Below are 20,789 nucleotides of genomic sequence, written 5' to 3'. Positions count from 1 at the left end.
AATTGAATTGATTTTGCTGACAGAGGAGCTAATCTTTAACATTATGAATGAAGAGTGATGGAAAAGGGATTTGATTCTGGGATGCCCCCAACCTGAGCAATATATGATTAAGCTATTAAAAAGAAACAAGTTTTGAGCCATGCTAGCAGCTCTCTCAGTCTGCACTGAGGCACAACAGTGTTTAAGCTTTGATAACATTGTGACAATGCTAGCACAAGTTTACCAGGCATAACACTTAACAACCTTAATCATTTTAGTCTAGTGTGTTAGCATGCTAGTATGCTATTGTTAATTAATAAGTCATTATAATAAGCCATTATTTAAGGTACTTTGGTATCTGAGAACTGGACAAACTAAAGTTTGGACCTATTGAAGGCCCAGACTTGACCATGACTATTTGTAGCAGATAAAAACAACAGTAATTTGGTTGTGTACTAACAGGGGCATTGATATCAGTACAAAATGTATTGCTTGATTATATAGAAGCTGAAGATATTATGTCTAGAACACCCAACAGACCACCGTACCATTGGAAGAATGGTCTATCCAGTTCCTAAAGTTGCTAGCATGGCTAAAACCATAAACATTGCTCTTGTAGTTAAAACAATATGTTTTCATTAATGCCTACCTCTGCAGTATGCCAACCTATACATTGACTGTTGTTTCCTGCCTTGCTTGAAAACCAACACTTTTTTCTCATCAATATCTGACTTACAGAAACCTACATTTATTCTGACTACATGTTGAATCTTCATTTGTCTCAGGAAGTGTGCCTTCTTTCAAAATCCATCTGCCCTGTTGTTGCAGGAATGTCAAAGCCCTTTTTATTAAACAGACAAACTGCCTGCCAGCGATGAATACTAGAAGCTTTAAATTGTTTAGAAAAATAGAAAAAGGTCAAGCATTACAAATAAAACAATCAAATCTACAGTCTACAGTAAAAGCATTTAAAACTCCCAACTAGCCCACGATCAAATGAAAAATGAAAAATTTAAGCAAGAAGATTTAGACTTTATAATGTGTTTCTTTAATATTTTTCCTCCTTTTTGCTTTATCTTTTTTTTGTCAAGTGTACTTTTTTGGTCAAGTAAACCTGCACTACTTCACCACTAAGAGTACTTGAAAACATCTATTGTGTAGCAGTGATTTCTTTCTTTTTTTTTCTTTTTTTTTTTTAATTTTCTTTAATTTTTCATTACTTTCTTTTCCTTTATACTTTAAACTACACCACGGCAATGACAAAGTCCCAGCCTTGGGTCAAACACTTGTTGCAGCGTTGTTGTCATTTTGCAGCCTTCACCACCTTTCCAAGAATAGTCAGCCAATGTTTTTCTTCTTTTTTTTCAAATTACTTTCAGTGTTCTGTCTATTGAGTTATGAATTAGTGATTTGATATATCATTTTCAAATCATTATCATTTCCATCATTACATATCTGCAGCTTTTGTTGAACCAAATCCTTTGGCTGTTCTGTTGAAGTCCTTGTGTTCTTCCTCCTGAGATTTCCGTTTTATCAGCCCCCTTTCAAACACTGCTGCTATTTTTGTGAGCGGCTTCTCCACTGCTTCTTTCAGTTTCCTGGCATCAAATCGAGGGCTGTACAGTAAAATTGGGAGACGATTGACAAATGAAGGAACCTCTGCCTGATTATCTTTAGCAGACTTTTTCTTGTCTGAATCAGTCTTGTTGGCATTGATCTGGTGCATAATTCGCTCTTTGGTAGAGAACATCTGAAAGAGGAGTGCATCCCACATCTTCAGTGCTTTAGGACCTTCTTTGTTTGTAGCTACCTCCTGATCATGTTGGTGTGCTGTCAACTTGTTATCAATTTGTTCTATTTTCTTATTGCTGCCACTGGAATTAACCTGAGGTTTAGCCTCTGGCTCTGGAAACTGGGGTTCCTCTGGCTCAACGACCATGTGCTTCTTCAGTCGTGTCCAACCACTAAGCTTACTCTTAAGGCCTTTTGGCTTCTGGGCTGCTTTCTGCTCACTGGATGAAGGAGATATTTCTGCTGCAACAAGCTTCTTGTCAGCAATTGAAGATGCAGTTGATGTCACTGACTTTGTGGAGGCTTCGACTATCGGGGTTCCTGTTGGTGCAGCTGGTTTGGACTTGAGTACACCCTTGCCTTTGAGTCCAGTTTTTTGCTGAGATAGCGGTGACGTTCCTCTGTTTGGGGATGGAGCTTTTACTGAGATTGAGGCCTGAGGCAGAGAGGCAGGAGTGGCAGAATCAATCACATCGGCTTTAATCATGGGTGGTTTCATGACAGTATCTGTTGCTGGATTTGTGGGGGAAATGCTCTCTACGAGTTGCTCTGTCATAGACTGAACACGAATGGTTGGTGAGCTAACCTGAGAACCATACTGGGGAGACTTTGAGGATTCTATTTGTACACCTGAGGACGGTCTTGGGTGTACCTGCTTAATGGGAGGTTTTGCTTCTGCTCTAGGTCCACTAAGCAGCGAAGAATAGCTGTGATGTGTGAGAACACTAGCGTCAGTGCTTAGTTGGGGGAGTTGTACATCTTGAGCTGAAATTTTATTGTGTTGCATTGGGGAGTTTATTTTTACCTCAGTGACTGAAGTATCATTAGTTCTAAGGGGTTTTATTTCTGATTTTGAGGTATTCTCTAAGATAGCAAATGGCTCAGTGGTTCTAGTAGGTCTGTTATTTTGAAAAGCTGTAATTGGAGGGTTTATCTGATCTTTCATTATGGTAGTAGTGGGGTTTATTTCTGTCACATGGTTTAAAGTCACAGAGCTTTGAGGGGACAGGGGTGTGGTAGGAGTACATGATTGTTTCGGTATATTACACACTCTTCTATCTGGTATAGGGGAAGGTTTAGTTACTGTATTGGGGCTATGTGGGACTTTTAAATCACTGGTGGCTTCATTGAACCATTGAAAATTTGTAGCAGGCTGTTTATTTGAAGAGCCATAAGAGATTGTTGGAGAATTTACAACACACATGTTAGTTTCTATTGATTTGTTTGTTTCAGTGTCAGAACTAAATTGTTTCAGTAGAGTCTGAGAGTCCACTGAATTCACAGTCTGAGCATTATTTCCAATCATTTGACTAGATCTTGCCAGTTGTGTAGTTTGCTGTTCCATAGATGCGCAATATGGTGCAGTATGAACAGTACAAAGGGAAGTTGTTGTATCCATAGATATTTCAGAGTTTTTCAGTTTTCTAGGTGGAGTTGATGAAGATTTATTGCTTGTAACTGGCTCGCTGGAAGAGACTTGTTTATTCACATGGTTTCTAGTAGCAATTTGATGTTCAGGTGTGTCAGGTGATTTGCCAAACTGTTTACCATCAACAGAGCCACAAAGAGAAGTTGTATTCATGGCTGGCTTTATTGAAGATAGACTCTCAGATCTGTCATTTTTCATCTGAGGGCTCTTTGGTGTCATACGCCTCATCGTACGGCTAGGAGGCAACGTTTGCTTACCAGCCTGTAAAGCATTAAATATTGGATTACCACTCAATGCTGCATCTGCCATTATTGGCAGGGCAGTTTCCATGTTAAGCCTGTTGGGGACTTTGGTTTCAGCAGGAGGAATAAACTGAGTATTGCTGTTCTGGAAATTGTTTGACTGTGTCTTTTCCTGTTGAATTGCCTCCAGATTTCTTAGTAATCTTGGTGGAACTGCATCTGTGAAAGAGTTTGCATTTGGTTTGCTGGCTAGTTTGTTTTCATTTAAGGGTATGCTAACTGTAGTGGTCCCTTTTGAAAGACTAGGAGCAGCTTGTTTTGTTTCAAACTCCCAATTTGCTTGAATGTTTTCTGTTTGGGAAATTGTTGTGGAAAGACATTCTATTGCCATATTATCAGTTAATAAACCTACTCTCTCAGTGATGGTCTGTGGATGTACTTTGTCAACTGCTGAGTTTTTGTCTCTGTTAGCATCAGTATTAAAATAATTTGCCAGTTTGGGTTCTGTATTTGCTTGGTTTGATATTACTCCATCTTTAGTATTAAGAACGATTTCAGTTGCTTGTTGAGCAATTACTCTGCTAGAGTTTGTGTAAAAACGTATCCCTTGAACAACATTACTTTGATTACTGGATCCTATAGTCTGTGTGTTTATATTTTTGCTGATATTTGTTAGTTTTTGAGGCTCTTTTGCTGGCACATTGAATGAGTCCATTTTTAAAGGGAGGTTTTTGTTTGAAATCTTGGGTGACTGAATTGTGGTGGCATGTAGGGCAGGAGGGTTTGGTTCTGTATTTACAGACATATTTGATGCACTTAACATGGGCAAACAGCTCTTTTCAGCTGGTTGATTATGTGTATAAACCTGCATTTCTGCTTTGGGTGGTTGTATAAATTTGGAACTTTGCTCAGCTAAAGGTTGTGTGTAGATACTATACTCAGCAGAACATACAGATACTGTGACAGGTCCATAGGATACCGCAGATCTTGGGGCTGTGATAACTGTCTCCTTAGGGTACATATTTACAAAAGTGGGCTCATTGATTGATATATCAGGGACGCATTCAGCCATTAAAGGCATAATGTTCCCAATGTTTGTCTTAGTGGGCACTTTAGTTTGCTTTTTGACATCTTCTCTTTGTTTGTGTAGTGTGGCTTCGGCAGGTATTTTAATCAACATTTTGTTGGACTGCTGTATTCCTGAGTTGAACTCGTCATTAATAATGTCGCTCTCTGAGAATTTGGACTCTGTCTGTGTGGGAGGAGATTGAACTAATGGGTTTTCACAGTCGGCCAGGTTTTTCACGGGCTTGGCATTGATTTGGGCATTGAAATCATGGACTGATGGCAAACTGACTCCACCAGCAGTTTCATAAGTTTGGACTGGAGATAGCTCTGTTTTTCCTGACTGGTCTCTTTTATTAGTCTGTGAAACTGAAGGTGTTTTATTGGGCTTGTAACCATTTTCTATAAAATGTATCACTTTTGCTTCAGGGTGTGTTTCTGCATTTAGATCTGTTTTAGTTAAGGCTGAGGAAGAACTCGACAAACCATTGTTATCAGTGAGGCATTTTAGTGCTGCCTCTACAGAAAACTGTGCAACACTTTGTGTGAGTACCTCACCTGCTTTAGGCATTGGTATTGGAGCCTCAGAGTATGAGGCTTTTGGTGTGGATACATCACTTGGGGATTGTCGTATTGTTTTCTGTGCCAAGCCAAGGAGAATCTCAGGTTTTACTGTGTCCACGTTAGATGTTTTAAGTGATTGCATTCCAATACAGTGAGCGTCAGACCAATTTTCCTCAAAGACATCTTTCCTACATGATACAACCTGTTCAGCTGAATTGTTTGATGATGACACAGGTTGTAAACTGTGAACTGAAGAGGTCAGAATCTCATGTCCATTGAGCTGTTTTTCTGGCTTTGAGATATCTGAGCCATCTATGCATACATCTGAGTGTGGTTTATCGACAGAGCTTTCATTATTCCTGGGGGATACAGGGCTGTGATGTGATGTGATAGTCCTAATTCCACCATAGGCAGCATATTCAGCTGGAGTCAGCCCATAATATGTAGATCGTGATTTGGGCTTTGAATTTGCTAACGACATTTGACTCTCCAGCAGTGATGTCAAAGACTTGCGTGCCTCGATGACAGGAGGGCGATAGGTGGTGCACACTGGGCTGGAACATGGTGGTATTTGGACTGACGTCACTGGTGTAGGGTTAGGAGTCTTTGGTACATAAAGAAATGATGGAATCTTGGGCAAAGACAAAGCTTCATTTCCAGAAAAGTGTTCTGCATTTTGTTTTGGAGTGACAAGTTCTGTTGGTGTTGGTTTGACCATGGGGATGTTAGGTACAGTCATTTTCTCTCTGTGGCACAGCTCTGAACTGCCAACACTAAAATTTATAGAAGACCTCTGGGTATGAATGTCTACCTCTTTGTAATTGCTGGCTTGCTTGAAAGCAGACATGTTATTTTTATGAGTCTGCCTTCGCTCTTCTGTGGCAGCTGGGGGTTTACTTATAGCACTAGTGTGAATCACTGAATTGTGTCTTGGAGCCTCCTTGGGGAGAGCAGGTACTTGCATATCTTGGGAACAGCTGGAAGCAGGACTTGCGGCAAATAAAAGCGGGTTAGGTTTTGATATTTCAAAAATGGGTGTGGATACTCGATTTGGCATGCAAGAGGGAGTCTTAGGTCTTCCGTGCTGTGTCCTAGATATTGATGTGTTCTTCTCTGTTTTCACCAGTGACACAGCTGTTTTCTCCTTGAATGTGGCAGATAATTGTGCACCATGGTAAGCTGAATTTATTGCTGTGAGGTCTTGGATGGAGGAAGGTTTAGAAATTTCATAAAATGTTGCCTTTGATGTATAAACCCTAGTTTGTGTGACTTCAGGCTTTGGCTCTTTCACTGCTTCAACAAGTGATATTTTTGAGGCAGTTACTTCAGGAGACATGTGGCTTGGAACAAAGTGGCCATTACTGGTAGGTCTGGCGGTCCAAGACAATATCTGGCTCTGAGGGTTGTCCTTTGAACCGGTATCGTTCTCCCTCTGGCTCGAAATAAAAGGTTGTGTGTGACTGTTGTAAATTGATCTCAGCACTGGAACAGAAGGTTGTTCTGCAGCTTGAGGAGGTGCCAGGTCTGGGCCATAATGGGAGGCAGCTGGGAAGAGGGTCAAGCTGTGAGTTGATATTTTAGGGCTGGACTGCGGCATAGTGACTGGAGGGACTGTTGTGGCTGACCCATGGGAATTTTGTGTCATGTTTACATTGACAGTAGAAGAAAGAGGTGACGTTTTAAGCTTATCGGGTGGCAAGAGGGCTGGTGAACTGAAAGGTGGCATTGTAAGAGGAGTAGCATCATCAAATAAGAAAGAGGAGCACTCATACAGCGGAGCCACCTGCTCATCTACTGTCCTGATCTGAGCTGCAAGGGGCTGAGGAGGGAAGCCACCAGTTTGGCCATACGGGATACTCTGAGAATGAGGGAATGCAGATGGAGAGGGACTGTAAAGGGAACCAAAGGGAAAACCAGAAACAGGTGAATCAGCAATGTAGACTGAATCTGGTGTCTTTGGTGGGCTAGACTGATCGCTGTGTTCGAGGTCTGTGCTTGCTTCGTTGACAGGCGACAAACAGGAGCGAAAGGGGATAGGCGTCTGTGTGAGGCTGCCTTTTTTCTTGGCTCTCTTCTTCTTGAGTTTCTGAAGTCTTGCGTTGTCTTTTCCCGGCTTTGGCAATAAGGGCGGAGGATACGGCTGGGAAAGGTCAGACTCCAGCCCGTTGCTGTAGTTGACTTCCATCAGCATTTCACACTGCAAAACAGGTGACACACGTCAGTCAGAGATGATGGATTAGTCTAAATAACACAAAAGAAGAGTTCTGACTAAGACTAATTGGCTTAGTCAATATTTGTAATTAGACAAAGCCAACATTTCCTCAAAAAAGAAATTAACTCTATAAAAAGATTAAACAAATACTTTTGTGATGATGCTAAACACACTGATGATGAAACAAAGTTGACACAAAATGTACACATGAAGTGCCAAAATATTATGAGCAACCTATCTTCATTAATTAGAGATAATAGGTGTTCGATAAAGGTAATTCATTCTACAAGTGTAAATGCTAATAATATGTTTGTTTGTTTTTTTCCTTCACAGCTGGCCACTTCTATGAAGATTTGTAAAACGCATGTTGGATTATGAAAGTACAATGCCGCTATCACTTGACAATTCTCTGTATTTCTGCCTTTAGGTTGGGGAAAGTGCTTAAATTTTCTGTTTCCTGTGGCACTTTGTTGAAATATTGCAAAATGTAGTGAAGCAAAAAGTAGGTCTTATCTCTGTTTATACTATATTTTTCTGTGATTGATATCTGATGGAACTTAATACATCTTTGACTACAGGTAAATAAATTCAATTAAACTGAGTGCTGATGATTGATTATGGTACTTTATCTGTTTAAAATGTTCTTCTTTCGCATTCATTGATTTGCTGCTTAGGTGCACTTAAAATCTTTTGCTATGTTCCCAGAATTCATCTGCATGCCAGCTGTACTGATTTAACCTGCGCGGATGGGCTCCAGGCCAAGTTTTCAGCTAGGTTTAGGAAACTATGAGCTCATATGACAACAGGCTCATAAGCAGGTTTCATAACTTTTAATTGGGTCCTGAAGATGCTGCACAGTTACAAGAAGCATCACTATTTGAAATAGAAAGGCATGTAAAGTCCTTCCTTATGGCAAGGCTGCTTTGAAAGGATGACAAACTGCTAATGAAAATAGTCTCTCAAGAAGACTGCAGGATTTAAAAATGGCCTCTGTACCAAATAAAAGTAAACAGAAGGAAGCTCACTGACACATCCAGGAGGGTGACCAGGTTCATGTCGAGGTGAGGGGTGGTAGCTTTAAGTCCATGACCAAAGTTTTAAAAAGTGAGAGGGAGTAAACTCGGCTGAAAATGATCAACCATTGATGGCACAAATGGTAACGTGTCCTCACCTACTGTGGTTGTACAGTGTTTTACAATGTGTTACTCATTCACACAGTCATCCACAGAACAATGGCAACTGGAGCCATCAGGGGCAACTTTAGGTTCAGCATAGGAAACTTTGGCACATATAGAACAACTGAGGATAGATCTACAAATACAGCATTTGATGGATTATCTACTATAATGTCTAAGCCACACCTTACCAAACAGAATTTAGAGGTCAAAGACAAAAAACATGATTATCAGACAATAACTATAAAAGAAGCAAAAGCTTTTTAGAAGTAAATGAAAGAGAATTACTCTACAAAGTTGAACTCCAGCTTGAAACCGGCTTAGTTTCAGTTGGATATAATGTTGCTTTTTTGTGGACTCAAGCAGTCTGTGCTGCTGAGTATGAACTGAATCGTTCCCTTTCTGCCTGAACTCTGGAGTATCTTTGGGTGGCTGTAGAAAATGTCTGCAGTCTAATTTTAGTCCTAGGGAAATAAGAGCAAACATCCTGACACCGAGCACCTGCTGCCTGCTGTCCTGCACTCACTGAATTAGCCTCAGTCTGCTGGAAATTAATACCAGGGCCAAATCCTCTCAGAGTTGCTCCCAATGTGAGCTTAGCCTCATGTTTCGAAGTGATGATTTCTCTTAAATTTTTATTGTCCTGCTTGCACCAGTTTGGTCCAAAGGAAGCAGCCGAGGTTTAGCCCTTACATGAGCTTGATTTCTTTTAAATACATAAATTGCAGCAAATCTTCTGTGAAATCTTCTCCCCCACCTTCAAATTTTAACACCCTGGGATATTTGGAAGGTTTTGTGCAAATGTTTATCATGAACCCCTGTTGTCAAAGTGACTCCTGCTGTCACAGTGACAAGAAGGCCAGCTGACACTCAAGAAGACTCCCTTTTAAGGCTCTGGGGTTGGAAGTGGGAGGTCTCCAATGCAGCAACTCAAAAGAGGAAAGTGTAAGATTAGCTGCTTGCATTAAAACTGTGTCATGACCTCAATCTTTAAAGAGCTCGATTAGGCAAAATGGAGGCTGAGCATGACAATAGTTATCAGAGTGCTGCTCAAATTCAAAACACTTACCTGAAGTGTTAAGTGTTAGGTAGATAGGTGTTGTTTGTGTTTTCTTGGTTAAACTGCAAAGCAAACAACATTTTTGTGTAAGAAAAGAGATTGAAGAATTCATTTAGACAAGAATAAATGTGTTGTTGCACAGTTTTGATTGAAAACTGGTTCATGCTTTGATTTTTGCTGTCATAGCACAAAACTGTGCTGAAAAGTTCATTTTAAACTTTGCATTGCAAGCTCTCCTTCTCACGGATATTATGTCTGATATGCATCATGCGTTTAAGATTTCACATCGTGCACTTGTTGCTATCAAATCCTAGGTTCCCTTTGCAGGTTAGCACCTGGCCGACAGGCCAGGAATATGTTGAAGAACCACCAGCTTGTCAATCAAACAGACACTGAGTTTGACTGGTTTACCTTCAGTGAGTGGCTGTCAGGACCAACTGCTTTCTGTTTGTTAATCCCAGCTCAGGGTGCCACAGGGCCGTCCCGTCCTGAAGTGAAGTTGAGCCTTGGGGAGCAAGCCACAGTGGCTGTGGCTACTCCAAAAATAAAAATGTTTCCTGCAGTGTGTGTTGCAACAGCAGACGGGGGGGTTTCCATGCCACCTGAGATGTTGGAGGTGCCGCCCCTACAGGCAGCTGAAGGCCACCTCTACCTGAAGAAAGGTGGTAACTTTTATTTACAGCAACTCAGTCATCCAGGATGGACGTCAGCTGGACTGGGGTCACTGGTTTGTAACCCACATTTAATTGTTGTTTACATCACAGCCATGCAATACAGAAAAAACATGCATGGTTACCTGGCTAATTAGTAGTCCACTATAATGATATGGTTAGTGACTCTGTCATACTAATTTATTAATCACAACTTTATGATTATCTTTTTTACCTTTGAAAGTATAGATATAGATATAGATTTAACCACCAGGGGCAGTATTGTGCCGTACAGTGTAGCAACTATGAGATAGTATTGTCACTCAGTCATAACTAGACTAAAATATACTTCCTACTTATGTGAAACTGTGCTGGGATACTGCGTTCTGATACCTGAAATTAATAACTAACTATCACTCAGTTTTAAAAGACAGGGTGGGGATAATTGCCCATTCACTGCATTGCAAATATTACAAGAAGCAGACAAAAAGAGATTGTTAATGTTAATGTTAGATGAATGTTAGGTTTAAAGTTTATGTACGTGGGACCAAGTAGAACTCTAAGGTAAATTTAGGTCCCCACCGATGTTTGAGTAGACAGCATATGGGGCTTTAAATCTATTGAGCTAACGCATATTGTTTTTTATTCAAAAAAATGTTTAATAAGTGTAATGAATTAATTAGCAGTAACAATAACAGCAATGGTTGAGGTATTTGCCTTAATATATAGTATTTTTTTTGGTGTATAGCCAAATTAGGCTGGCGACCACTACTCAGTCATTAGGGTGCAAGGTTGTTAGAGGTTGCAACATGTTAGCAAATACTTAGCAATAATAAGAGTCATCTGTAGCCATGTGCAAGTCCAATATTCACTCCCCTTTTAGCTCTGAGTTCGGTCTCACTAACTATAACTTAGTAAGGTCTGATGCCACAAGGAAATTTTAAAGATTTTGGGGTGTATATGCTTAACACTTATTTCTCCTGCAACGGTATTTGCTTGAGCCAAGCACTGAAGTCTGCTGAATTATCAGCATTTGTCATCATTTAGCCATGCTTAATAATCAATGGCATGTTCATGGCTACTTCTGCTTGACTTTCAGCTGACCAGTTAAATCCAGTCATGTGTATTTATTCACTAATACAGCTTGACTATAATGATTCAGAAGAACTTTTACTCAACTTTTACTTTTACTTTTACTTTACGCAGATTGGTTTTACTCAATCTGCCAAACCGTTTTGGATTCTGTGGCCCCATTTAGGCAAGGAAAAGCCAAATCTGAACCCTGGCTGAATGAAACCACCCGTGCTGCCAGAACAAAGTATAGGAGAGCTGGACATGCAAGAAGGATAAACTTCTGGTGTCATATTAAATATTACAATATTACTGGATTTCATATCAGAAAACTGTTCCCTACATTATGCTGTCTCTCCTCAATTTTTCAACGACGTTTTCCTCACTATAGCACAATTTGTACATTCCATTGTAAATAGCAGTTTGTCCTCTGGTGTTGTACCTGTGAATCTTAAACGTGCAGTAATTCAGCCTCTACTCAAGAAACCTGCTGTTGATCCTTATATTATTTTAAATTACAGGCCTATTTCCAAACTGACTTTTATCTCAAAAATTCTTGAAAAGGTAGTTTACAAGCAATTGATGTCCTATTTAGAAGAACGTGGTATTTTAGAGGTATTTCAATCTGGTTTTAAAGCTTTACACAGTACAGAATCTGCCCTTTTAAGAGTTTTTAATGGTGTGTTTTTAGCAACTGACTCAGGTGACTGTGTTATTATTATGCTTTTAGATTTAACAGCTGCCTTTGATACAGTGGATAATAAAAATTTAATTTCCTACTTAGAGCAGTTGGTGGGTGTTAGGAGTACTGCGCTGTAGTGGTTCAGATTTTATTTAGCAGAGTGAACTTTGACAGAGCCGGGGCTCCACCGAGAGCGTTCGTGGTGAGATGCCACTACTATATAGAGAAGGAGGCGATACTGAAGAAGGCGAGGGAAATGGAGAGAACGCCAGAAGGTCGGAGTGGACGGATTCACATCTTCCCAGACTACACCCAGGAAGTAAACAACAAGAGAGCAGCCTTCAAAGAAGCAAGGAGCCTCCTGCGTACCTGCGGGGGGGTCAGATATGGGCTCCGTTACCCGGCAACGCTGGTGATTACGCCAGAAGGAGGACAAACGAAAACCTTCGAGAGCCCAAAAGACGCCATGGAGTTCATCAAGAAGACACTGAATCCCGGGTGAAGTATATGGGCTGGTCTGAGTTTGGCTAAGTATAAGGGCTACACTGGTGTAAGGACTTAAATGTCTCAGGAAAGATATTGTTGATTAGATTTTACAATATTGACAAAGTACTATCTCATTTTATTGTTTTATATTTGAATATTTTGTTTAAGAAATACTGTGGCCCTGCGTTATACTACTTACACGTTATTTTTGTATTACTGTATTTTATTTTCAAAGATCTTTTTGCTACAAGCTCCCCCTACTGTTTTTTTTTTTTCCCTCCTTTTAGGAGGTGAGTAGATTAGAGGGGTGATATTATATTTTTAGAACCATGGGATATTTTGCACGGAGCCGCACACGGTAGGCTTGGCGTGTAGGAGATGGTGGACCAGTTGGCCACGAGAGTGCTTGTTAAAGAGCACTGTGTTTGGGTTCATGTTCATATACGCAATGTGTTGTGTGTTACTTGTGTATGTGTGTGTGTTGCTTCCCCGTTTTTTCCCAGACACCGCCCCTTTATTTTTTCTGTTCTTGCTGCCAGATCTTCAGGGTGTGATCCAGATAGTGGATGGCATAGGAGCGTAGTGGGCATGTTGGGCTGTCGACTCCTGGCATGGCACCAAACATGGATGTGAGCAGAATGGGCACAAACTTGATGAGCTGGAACGTAAGGGCGATCAATAAACCGGCTAAACGGAGTAAGATCTTTTCACATTTAAGAGACCAGGGAGCAGAGATAGTATATTTGCAAGAGACACATTTGTTAAACAGGGACCACCTCAAACTGTGTAGGGGGGGATTCAACCAGATCTATCATTCAAATTTTGATAGTAAGAGTCGAGGAGTGGCCATCCTTATACACAGGAATGTACAATTCATAGAAACAACTGCCATAAAAGACAAACATGGTCGATACGTTATTGTAGCTGGGAAATTATTCAATATGCCAGTAGTGTTGGCAAATATATACGCACCCAATTGGGATAATGTTCAATTTTTTAAGGATTTGTTTTTGTTACTACCTAATTTGGACACACATAATTTGATTTTGGGGGGAGACTTGAATTGTGCCCTAGATTTAACTCTGGACCGCTCTAGCCCAATACCTAGTGTGCTAAGTAAATCTGCTCAATGCGTTAACTCCTTTTGTAAAACATATGGTATATTCGATCCATGGAGATATGCAAATCCGACTACCAGACAGTACTCCTTTTATTCCCCGCCACACCAAACTTATACTAGAATTGATTATCTTTTGTTAGACAATAAATTGACCCCTATGGTAATGAATGTAGAATACCCTGGTATAGTACTATCTGACCATAGCCCGGTCACACTGAAACTTAAATTCCCTGACTATACACCACCTCAGAGGATGTGGCGTCTTAATAGTAGATTATTGGCTGATGATGATTTTAAAGAATTCATTAATTCGCAAATAGTTTTTTTCTTGGATCTTAATGATACTCCTGATATAAGCAGTGGCACTTTATGGGAATCATTAAAAGCGTATATACGCGGACAAATCATTTCATACAGTGCTGGTGAAAGGAAAAGAAAAATGAAACGTACCACAGAATTAATGAAAGCAATAACAGAAGTTGACTGGGCAAATTCTATGACTCCATCTGAGGAGCTGCATAGAAAAAGGATTTTGCTCCTGACTGAATATGACATCCTGACAAGTCAGCGTGAGGAGGATTCATATCTTAGGTCAAGACAAGATCTCTATGAGCATGGTGAGCGCGCTGGTAAACTCCTGAGCAACCAGCTGAAACAATCCGCAGCTGCTGGTATGATAGTAGAGATAGGAGATAATGTGGGTAATAAAATTATAGATCAGAAGGGTATTAACAATCAATTTAAATCTTTTTATGAGGACTTGTATACCTCAGAAATAAATGATAGGGACCGAGTGAAGAATTTTTTTGAAAACCTTGAAATACCACCACTAGAGGCAGCAGATAGAGATAGGTTAGAGGGACCCATATCTGCCACGGAGATAGACAAAGCAATTCGGAGTATGAAGACAGGAAAAGCGCCGGGCCCTGATGGATACCCAAGTGAGTTTTATAGAACATTCGCTCCCAAACTGATACCCTTGCTTTGCAGAGTATTTAAGGAAGTTTTTGATAAAAAAGCTCTGCCCCAAACAATGTCACAGGCCTTGATCTCTGTACTCCTTAAGAAGAATAAGGACCCACTTAAATGTGAGTCATATCGCCCAGTAAGTTTACTTGGATGTGATTATAAAATACTGACCAAAGTACTGGCAGCTAGAATTGAGCTTGTTATAAGTAAGATAATACATCCTGATCAGACAGGGTTTGTTGCAGGTAGACAACTCTCCAGCAATCTCCGCCGTCTGTTCAATGTAGTATATACTGCTGAAGATAACATTATGCCAGAGATTGTGATATCCCTAGATGCCCACAAAGCCTTCGATAGAATAGAGTATTACTATCTATTTACGGCCCTCGAGAGATTCGGCTTTGGTCCAACATTTTGCTCGTGGATTAAAATAATTTATTCGAGCCCCCAGGCTATAGTGAGAACAAATAATATCATATCTGAACCCTTCTTTCTATTCTGGGGAACAAGACAGGGGTGCCCTTTGTCACCCCTGCTCTTTGATGTGGCAATTGAACCCCTTGCGATAATGCTGGGGTTCAGGCTGCTGAATTGGTAGGGATACAAAGGGGGACACAAAACCATAGGCTGTCCTTATATGCTGACGATCTCCTCCTTTTCCTGTCAAACCCTGCCATTAGTATCCCGGTGGCCCTTGGTATTATCAAAGATTTTGGGAGGGTGTCGGGCTATAAAATTAATTTAAACAAAAGTGTTCTTTTCCCCATTAATAAACAGGCGAGGAAACTTTCTTTCCGGGCCTATCCCTTTGCAATACATAAGGATAAATTCACATATTTAGGTGTTAATGTAACTAGTAAATATAAAAATTTACTGGACAATAACTTTAAAGTTACACTGGACAAAGCAAAATTAGATATGGAAAGGTGGGCATCGCTCCCCTTATCATTAGCAGGGAAGATAAATTCTGTTAAAATGAATATAATGCCACGGTTCCTCTATTTATTTCAGATGATACCAATTTTCATTCCTAAATCATTTTTAAGGAATTGAATAAATGTACGTCTGCCTTTATTTGGAAAAAACAGTCCCCAGGATAAGAAGAGAGTTTCTTGAGAGACAGAAAGAAGAGGGAGGCCTGGCTCTGCCGAACTATATGCACTATTATTTTGCTGCTAATATACATAAGTTGTTATTTTGGGTCAAAGAGTTAGATGAGGATGAAACCCCAATATGGGTTCATATGGAAAGGTATGTCTCTAGCCCAGTGTCCCTGCGCTCCCTGGTCTGCGCGCCTCTACCCTTGAGCAAACATCTTTACACAAACAACCCGGTGGTATCTAATTCTTTGAAAATTTGGACTCAATTCAGATCACATTTAAAAACAGAAACGCCTCCCTATCTGCTCCCATCTATGGAAATCACTTGTTTTCCCCAGCCCTCGGGGAACAGCCTTTAGGGAATGGCATAGAGCTGGGGTGGAATGTGTCAAACATCTTTTTAAAATGGTACTTTTATGTCTGCTGCTCAACTGAAAAGGACTATGGAATCTCCTCCAAGACTAATTACTTTAGATATTTCCAGGTTCGGGACTTTGTGAAAAAGTCATTCAGCCCCTCCCTTGAGCTTCCACAAAGCGGATGGATAGACGAGCTGATGGACACAGATCCGACTGCTAAGGGGACAATCTCCACGCTATATGCAAATATTCAGAATGTGGCTTCCCCCTCCCTGGACAATGTAAGAAGGAAATGGGAGGAAGAATTGGGGCTGGACATTTCAGAGGTTGACTGGGGAGGGGCAGTAGATCTAGTACACTCTGCTTCTGTATGTGTAAGACACGGATTGATACAGTTCAAGGTGTTACACAGACTCCACTTGTCAAGGGAGAAACTGGCAAGAATGTACCAGGGGGCCGATCCGACCTGCCCCAGATGTAAACAGGTGCCAGCCAACTTATGCCACATGTTCTGGTCTTGTTCCAGGCTGAAAGACTTTTGGGCTAACATCTTTAGAACATTCTCATTCATTTATAATAAAGATATGGAACCAATGCCTCTGACAGCCATCTTTGGTGTGGCACCGAGGGAAACTCAACTAACAGCCTCTCAGAGGAAGGCAATAGCATTCACCTCATTGTTGGCTAGGAGACTGATTCTATTTAACTGGATAAAGGCAACACCGCCATCCCATAAACGCTGGGTGGAAGAGGTGATGGCACACCTCAAATTAGAACATCTCAGATTTACTATACAGGGCAACACCAAGAAATTCTTTAAGGTCTGGCAGCCTTTCCCCTTTTTTTTTTTTTTTCTCTCTTTTCTCTGTCTGGGTATAGTTTTGTCTTACACTGTGTTGTAGGACTTGAGTTCGAGCTTTTCTGTATGAATGATATGCTTTCTGAAAACTCAATAAAAACACTTTGATTATTATTATTAGCAGAGTGAACTTTCTCTGTGAAACTTGGTGAGTTTGTATCTTTCGCTGCTTCTCTTCAGTGTGGCGTCCCTCAGGGTTCAGTTTTAGGCCCCCTTGTTTTCTCCCTATACCTGCTACCCCTTGGCTCTATTTTCAGGAAACATGAGATTTCTTTCCATAGTTATGCCAATGACTCCCAGATTTATATCCTTCTTAAAAAGATAAATGGTTTCTCAGTAGACTCCCTGTTCAGATGTCTTGATGAAATAAAGGCCTAGATGGCTTCGAACTTTTTACATTTTAATGAGCAAAAAACAGAAGTGATGGTTTTTGGTGGCACTTCTGAGACCACTACTATGGATTTGGTTCCTTGGCACATTATGTTAAACTGGTCATTGCTAATCTGGGAGTTAAAATGGATCCTAAACTTGAAAGCCAGGTCAGAACTGTTGTAAGAACTAGCTTTTTTCATTTGAGGCAGTTAGCCAAAATACCTTTTTGAGACGGTAATCCATGGCTTTGTTACATTTGAGCTGGATTAATGTAACGCACTTTATTGTGGGGTTAGTAAAGCATCCATTAGGCATCTTCAGTTTGTGCAAAATGCTGCAGCACATCTTTTAATTAGAACAAAAATGTCTGAGCACATTACGCCCATTTTAATTTCACTCCAGTGGCTACCTGTACCTTTCTGAGGTACTACAGCAATATACATCTGACCGCTGCCTTGGGTCCGCCAATCAGCAGCTCCTTAAGGTGCCAAAAACCAGGCGTAAATTTAGAGGTGACTGTGCTTTTGCTGTAGCTGCTCCAAAGATTTGGAATGACCTGCCCTTGCATGTTAGGCAGGCCTTTTCTTTTTCCGAGTTTAAAACTCTTCTTAAAACATATTTATTTGCTGAGGCCTTTGGCACTTTTTAAGAAGTTGACTCTATTATTTCTATTTTTTCTAATTCCCTATTTTTAACATATTTGATGTTATTTTCTGTTTATATATGCACAGAACTTTGTGAACCCTGGTTTTATTTTAAAGTGCTTTATAAATAAAGGTGGTATGGTATGGTAAGACTTCTCTTCATTACTCTGCTGATACTCGTGTATTTATATTTGTCAGTGTGGATTAGGGCTTTCTTCCTTGGACGCCGTAATGAATCCTAACAGGATTTATTAATATCTTGAGAAGCAGCTAATCGGGCAGCACACTGTGTACAGGATAAGTGGTAAGATAAATTCAATGAGTCCATTTAAACCATGTTTTTTTTTCTTATTTATTTTTTCTTTCCTATTTCTATTTTTAAAAAATAGTTTTTCAGGCGTTCTGAATTTCTTTCAAAGTTTTCTTTGGACATCAGCTGCTTTTTCATTCATTTTCAGTCCACTCCTTGATTTGTTTGTTTGTTTCATAAACCACTTAACAATGTCCTATGAATCATTCAAGCATAAATAATGCCCCTATTGCTTTTTAGTTACTCCACAATGTACCTGTTTCTCACTCTCATGGTCAGTTAGTGATGATTAGCTTGTTTGTTCCTGTTTATGCTAAATTGAAATTTTATATGAATGCAAAAAGACATGTAGAAGGTTGGTGTGACAGAGGTGGATGATACAAATAAGTTAGATAGGTAGAGGCAGACCCCTGAAATGAAATAAAGAAGGACAAGAACAAGAGTAAAAGAAATTGTCCTAGCTGCCGTAGGGTGAGAGGTGGGGTACACCCTGGACAAGTCTGCAGTCCCATACAAACTTTTTTTTTCTTTAAAAAAAGGTTTTCTTATTACATTTCACATTTTGTTTGGTTTCAGGGCCTCATATACATTAATGCTACAGAATTACTGGTTTAAGTAACATTTGACAAAGCAACAGTTCGAAAGCTACTAAATTTATCATATAAACTTTAACATGACACCAACAGTGACAGCAGTGACACCCTGCACAGCCAAGGGCCGGAGACTTACAGATTTGGTGGTTTCAGGATCTCATCTCTGTTTTTGGTGTCTGTTCAAGCAATGTCCTCTGCCAACAGGGACATGACTAGAATGAGAATTAGCACCTCCAAGTCTGTAGCTTAGCAGAAAAGGATAAATACCCCACTCCAAGATGGGCATGAGCTGTTGCTTGAAGGTGAAGCTGGCAATCTACAGTTTGAGCATCCCTAAACAAGGGTGTTGGCTAAAAGAATAAGATCACGGGGGTGCCAGTTTAGTTCAAAGTGTGAGCAAGCGACCATATGCCACAAAGTTTAAACGTTTTGGCCCAGGTTTGACTCCGACTGGGTTCCCCTTTGCTACATATCTTTCCCTGCTTGCTTGCTTTCTTTCTTTCACTGCTTTCCTGTTTACTCTGCACTGCGCTATGTGATTAGGGATTGACAAAAAGGCCCAAAACAACTAAATGGTATCAGGCATCCTACTAGGATGGTTCCTAGGTGATATGTTTTGAGCTTGTTCAACTGGTCGGGGAAGACCCAGGACATGCTGACATTATGAGCATATCTGGCTTTGGAATGTCCCCCCAGAAGAGCCAGAGGAGGTGGTCTGGGAGTCTCTGTGTCAGACTGGATCTAGAGTAGAAAACAGACGGACATTAACAGTTTTGGGGATACCAACTGAAGAAAAATCATGTCCATATTTTTCAGTGAAACAAGCATACTGGCAAAGTACAGTACAGATGACTGATAGAGTAAAAGTAAAATTCAAATAGTCAAAATTAAGTACATTTTGTATAATTTATTCAGCCTGAGTGGCAAATAAATTTCTAACACTCATAGTCCTGCTTGAAAAAAAAAATTACAATATGAAGAGTAGAAAGCCAGATGAATAATTTGCTCATATTTCTAGGAGAGGCACAGTAGTGAGGCAGGACAGCACTGTCACCTCAAAGTGAGGAGGTCCTGGGTTTGAATCCACCAGCCGCCTGAGACTTTTCTGTGTGGGGTTTGCAAATGCTCTACCCGTGCCTGCGTGAATTCTCTCTGAGTAATCTGGCTTCCTCCCACAGTCCAAAGACATGCATGTTTGGTTACTTAGTGAATTTTAAATAAGCCATGAATGGTTGTCTGTCTCTGTGTGTTAGACTGATGAGGTACAGCTCTGTGACAGCTGGTATAGGCTCCATCCCCCCTGTGACCCTGAACTGGACAAGTGGAAGAAAATGGATAGATGAAAATAAAAGACTTAGAGTTAATAGTTGTTGGGGTTTTTTTTTTTTTTACTGTTATAGCACCAGTGAGCTGTTGGAAACACTGGCAGCAAGGCACAGTGCAGTGGCTAACTATCCAATTCTCTTTATCCATCCATGGTTCACCACGCCCCCACAGAAAACCACCCTTATGTAATGGTATGTTTTTGTTTGTACGACTGGAGTAACACGACTACCATGACTATCAAAAACAGGCAACAATGCCTTAAATCTTGACTGTTGAATCTATTTGATGAACTGTGTTTCGAAGGTTTATTAGTTTTATTAAAGGCTTGTTCTGCAGGACATGGTATTGTCTTTTTTATTGTTCCTTAAATCACAGAAAGCTGACAGATTGTCAACGGGCATTCAGTGTGCAGCCCGCTTCTATTATTGTTCTTTCACTCTGACTGGCTGTTTTACTGACTGGCTGATGAAGCGGCTGGCGCGTACACTCACATAGACACACACTTTCTCACCATTGTCTGGATGCCAAGCTTATGTGTAACCCCCATGCTCAGCCTTCTATCACTGTAAATTTAGCAACAGAAGCTTCTCAGCTGCTCCTTTCCAAAACCTGAGCCCTCCTCTTCCATCCACAGTATTTCACCCATCTCCTTCTCCAGGGTCATAGCTGCAGGCCCCCCACCTTCTCCCCACCTTCTCCACACATAAACATATATGCTACACACACACACA

General features: G+C 40.5%; 2 protein-coding genes across 3 annotated transcripts in view; one reads left to right on the top strand and one right to left on the bottom strand.

Annotated features, from left to right (window-relative positions):
• LOC116317951 (lymphocyte-specific protein 1-like) overlaps positions 1 to 7,855 on the top strand; it is a 56,903-nt gene extending 49,048 nt beyond the window's left edge. The window contains exon 15 of the mRNA XM_039601722.1: positions 7,616 to 7,855. Coding sequence (XP_039457656.1) covers positions 7,616 to 7,641 — 26 coding nt within the window. The 3' untranslated portion in view covers positions 7,642 to 7,855. The remainder of the gene's footprint in view (positions 1 to 7,615) is intronic.
• LOC116325891 (mucin-17-like) lies at positions 1,010 to 10,035 on the bottom strand. 2 transcript variants are annotated; one of them, XM_039601675.1, is made up of 4 exons: positions 9,929 to 10,035; positions 9,527 to 9,579; positions 5,065 to 7,267; positions 1,885 to 2,206 (listed from the first exon to the last, which is right to left on the bottom strand). In XM_039601675.1, exons 3-4 carry the CDS (start codon positions 7,259 to 7,261, stop codon positions 2,031 to 2,033), a joined length of 2,373 nt encoding a protein of 790 aa, XP_039457609.1. In that variant the 5' UTR covers positions 7,262 to 7,267; positions 9,527 to 9,579; positions 9,929 to 10,035; the 3' UTR covers positions 1,885 to 2,030. The 2 variants fall into 2 exon arrangements, with proteins under 2 accessions (XP_039457575.1, XP_039457609.1); XM_039601641.1 differs by having other exon boundaries at positions 1,010 to 7,267.
• Positions 10,036 to 20,789: the final 10,754 nt, after the last annotated feature.

The sequence above is a fragment of the Oreochromis aureus genome, linkage group 1 (genome assembly GCF_013358895.1).
Source record: "Oreochromis aureus strain Israel breed Guangdong linkage group 1, ZZ_aureus, whole genome shotgun sequence".
NCBI classification, from domain to species: domain Eukaryota; kingdom Metazoa; phylum Chordata; class Actinopteri; order Cichliformes; family Cichlidae; genus Oreochromis; species Oreochromis aureus.
Note: the sequence above shows the minus strand (reverse complement) of the source record. Positions and strands in the feature narration are given on the sequence as shown.

Coding starts and splice junctions, on each gene's coding strand:
- LOC116325891 (XM_039601641.1), bottom strand. CDS start 7,261: ATGCTGATGGAAGTCAACTACAGCAACGGGCTGGAGTCTGACCTTTCC.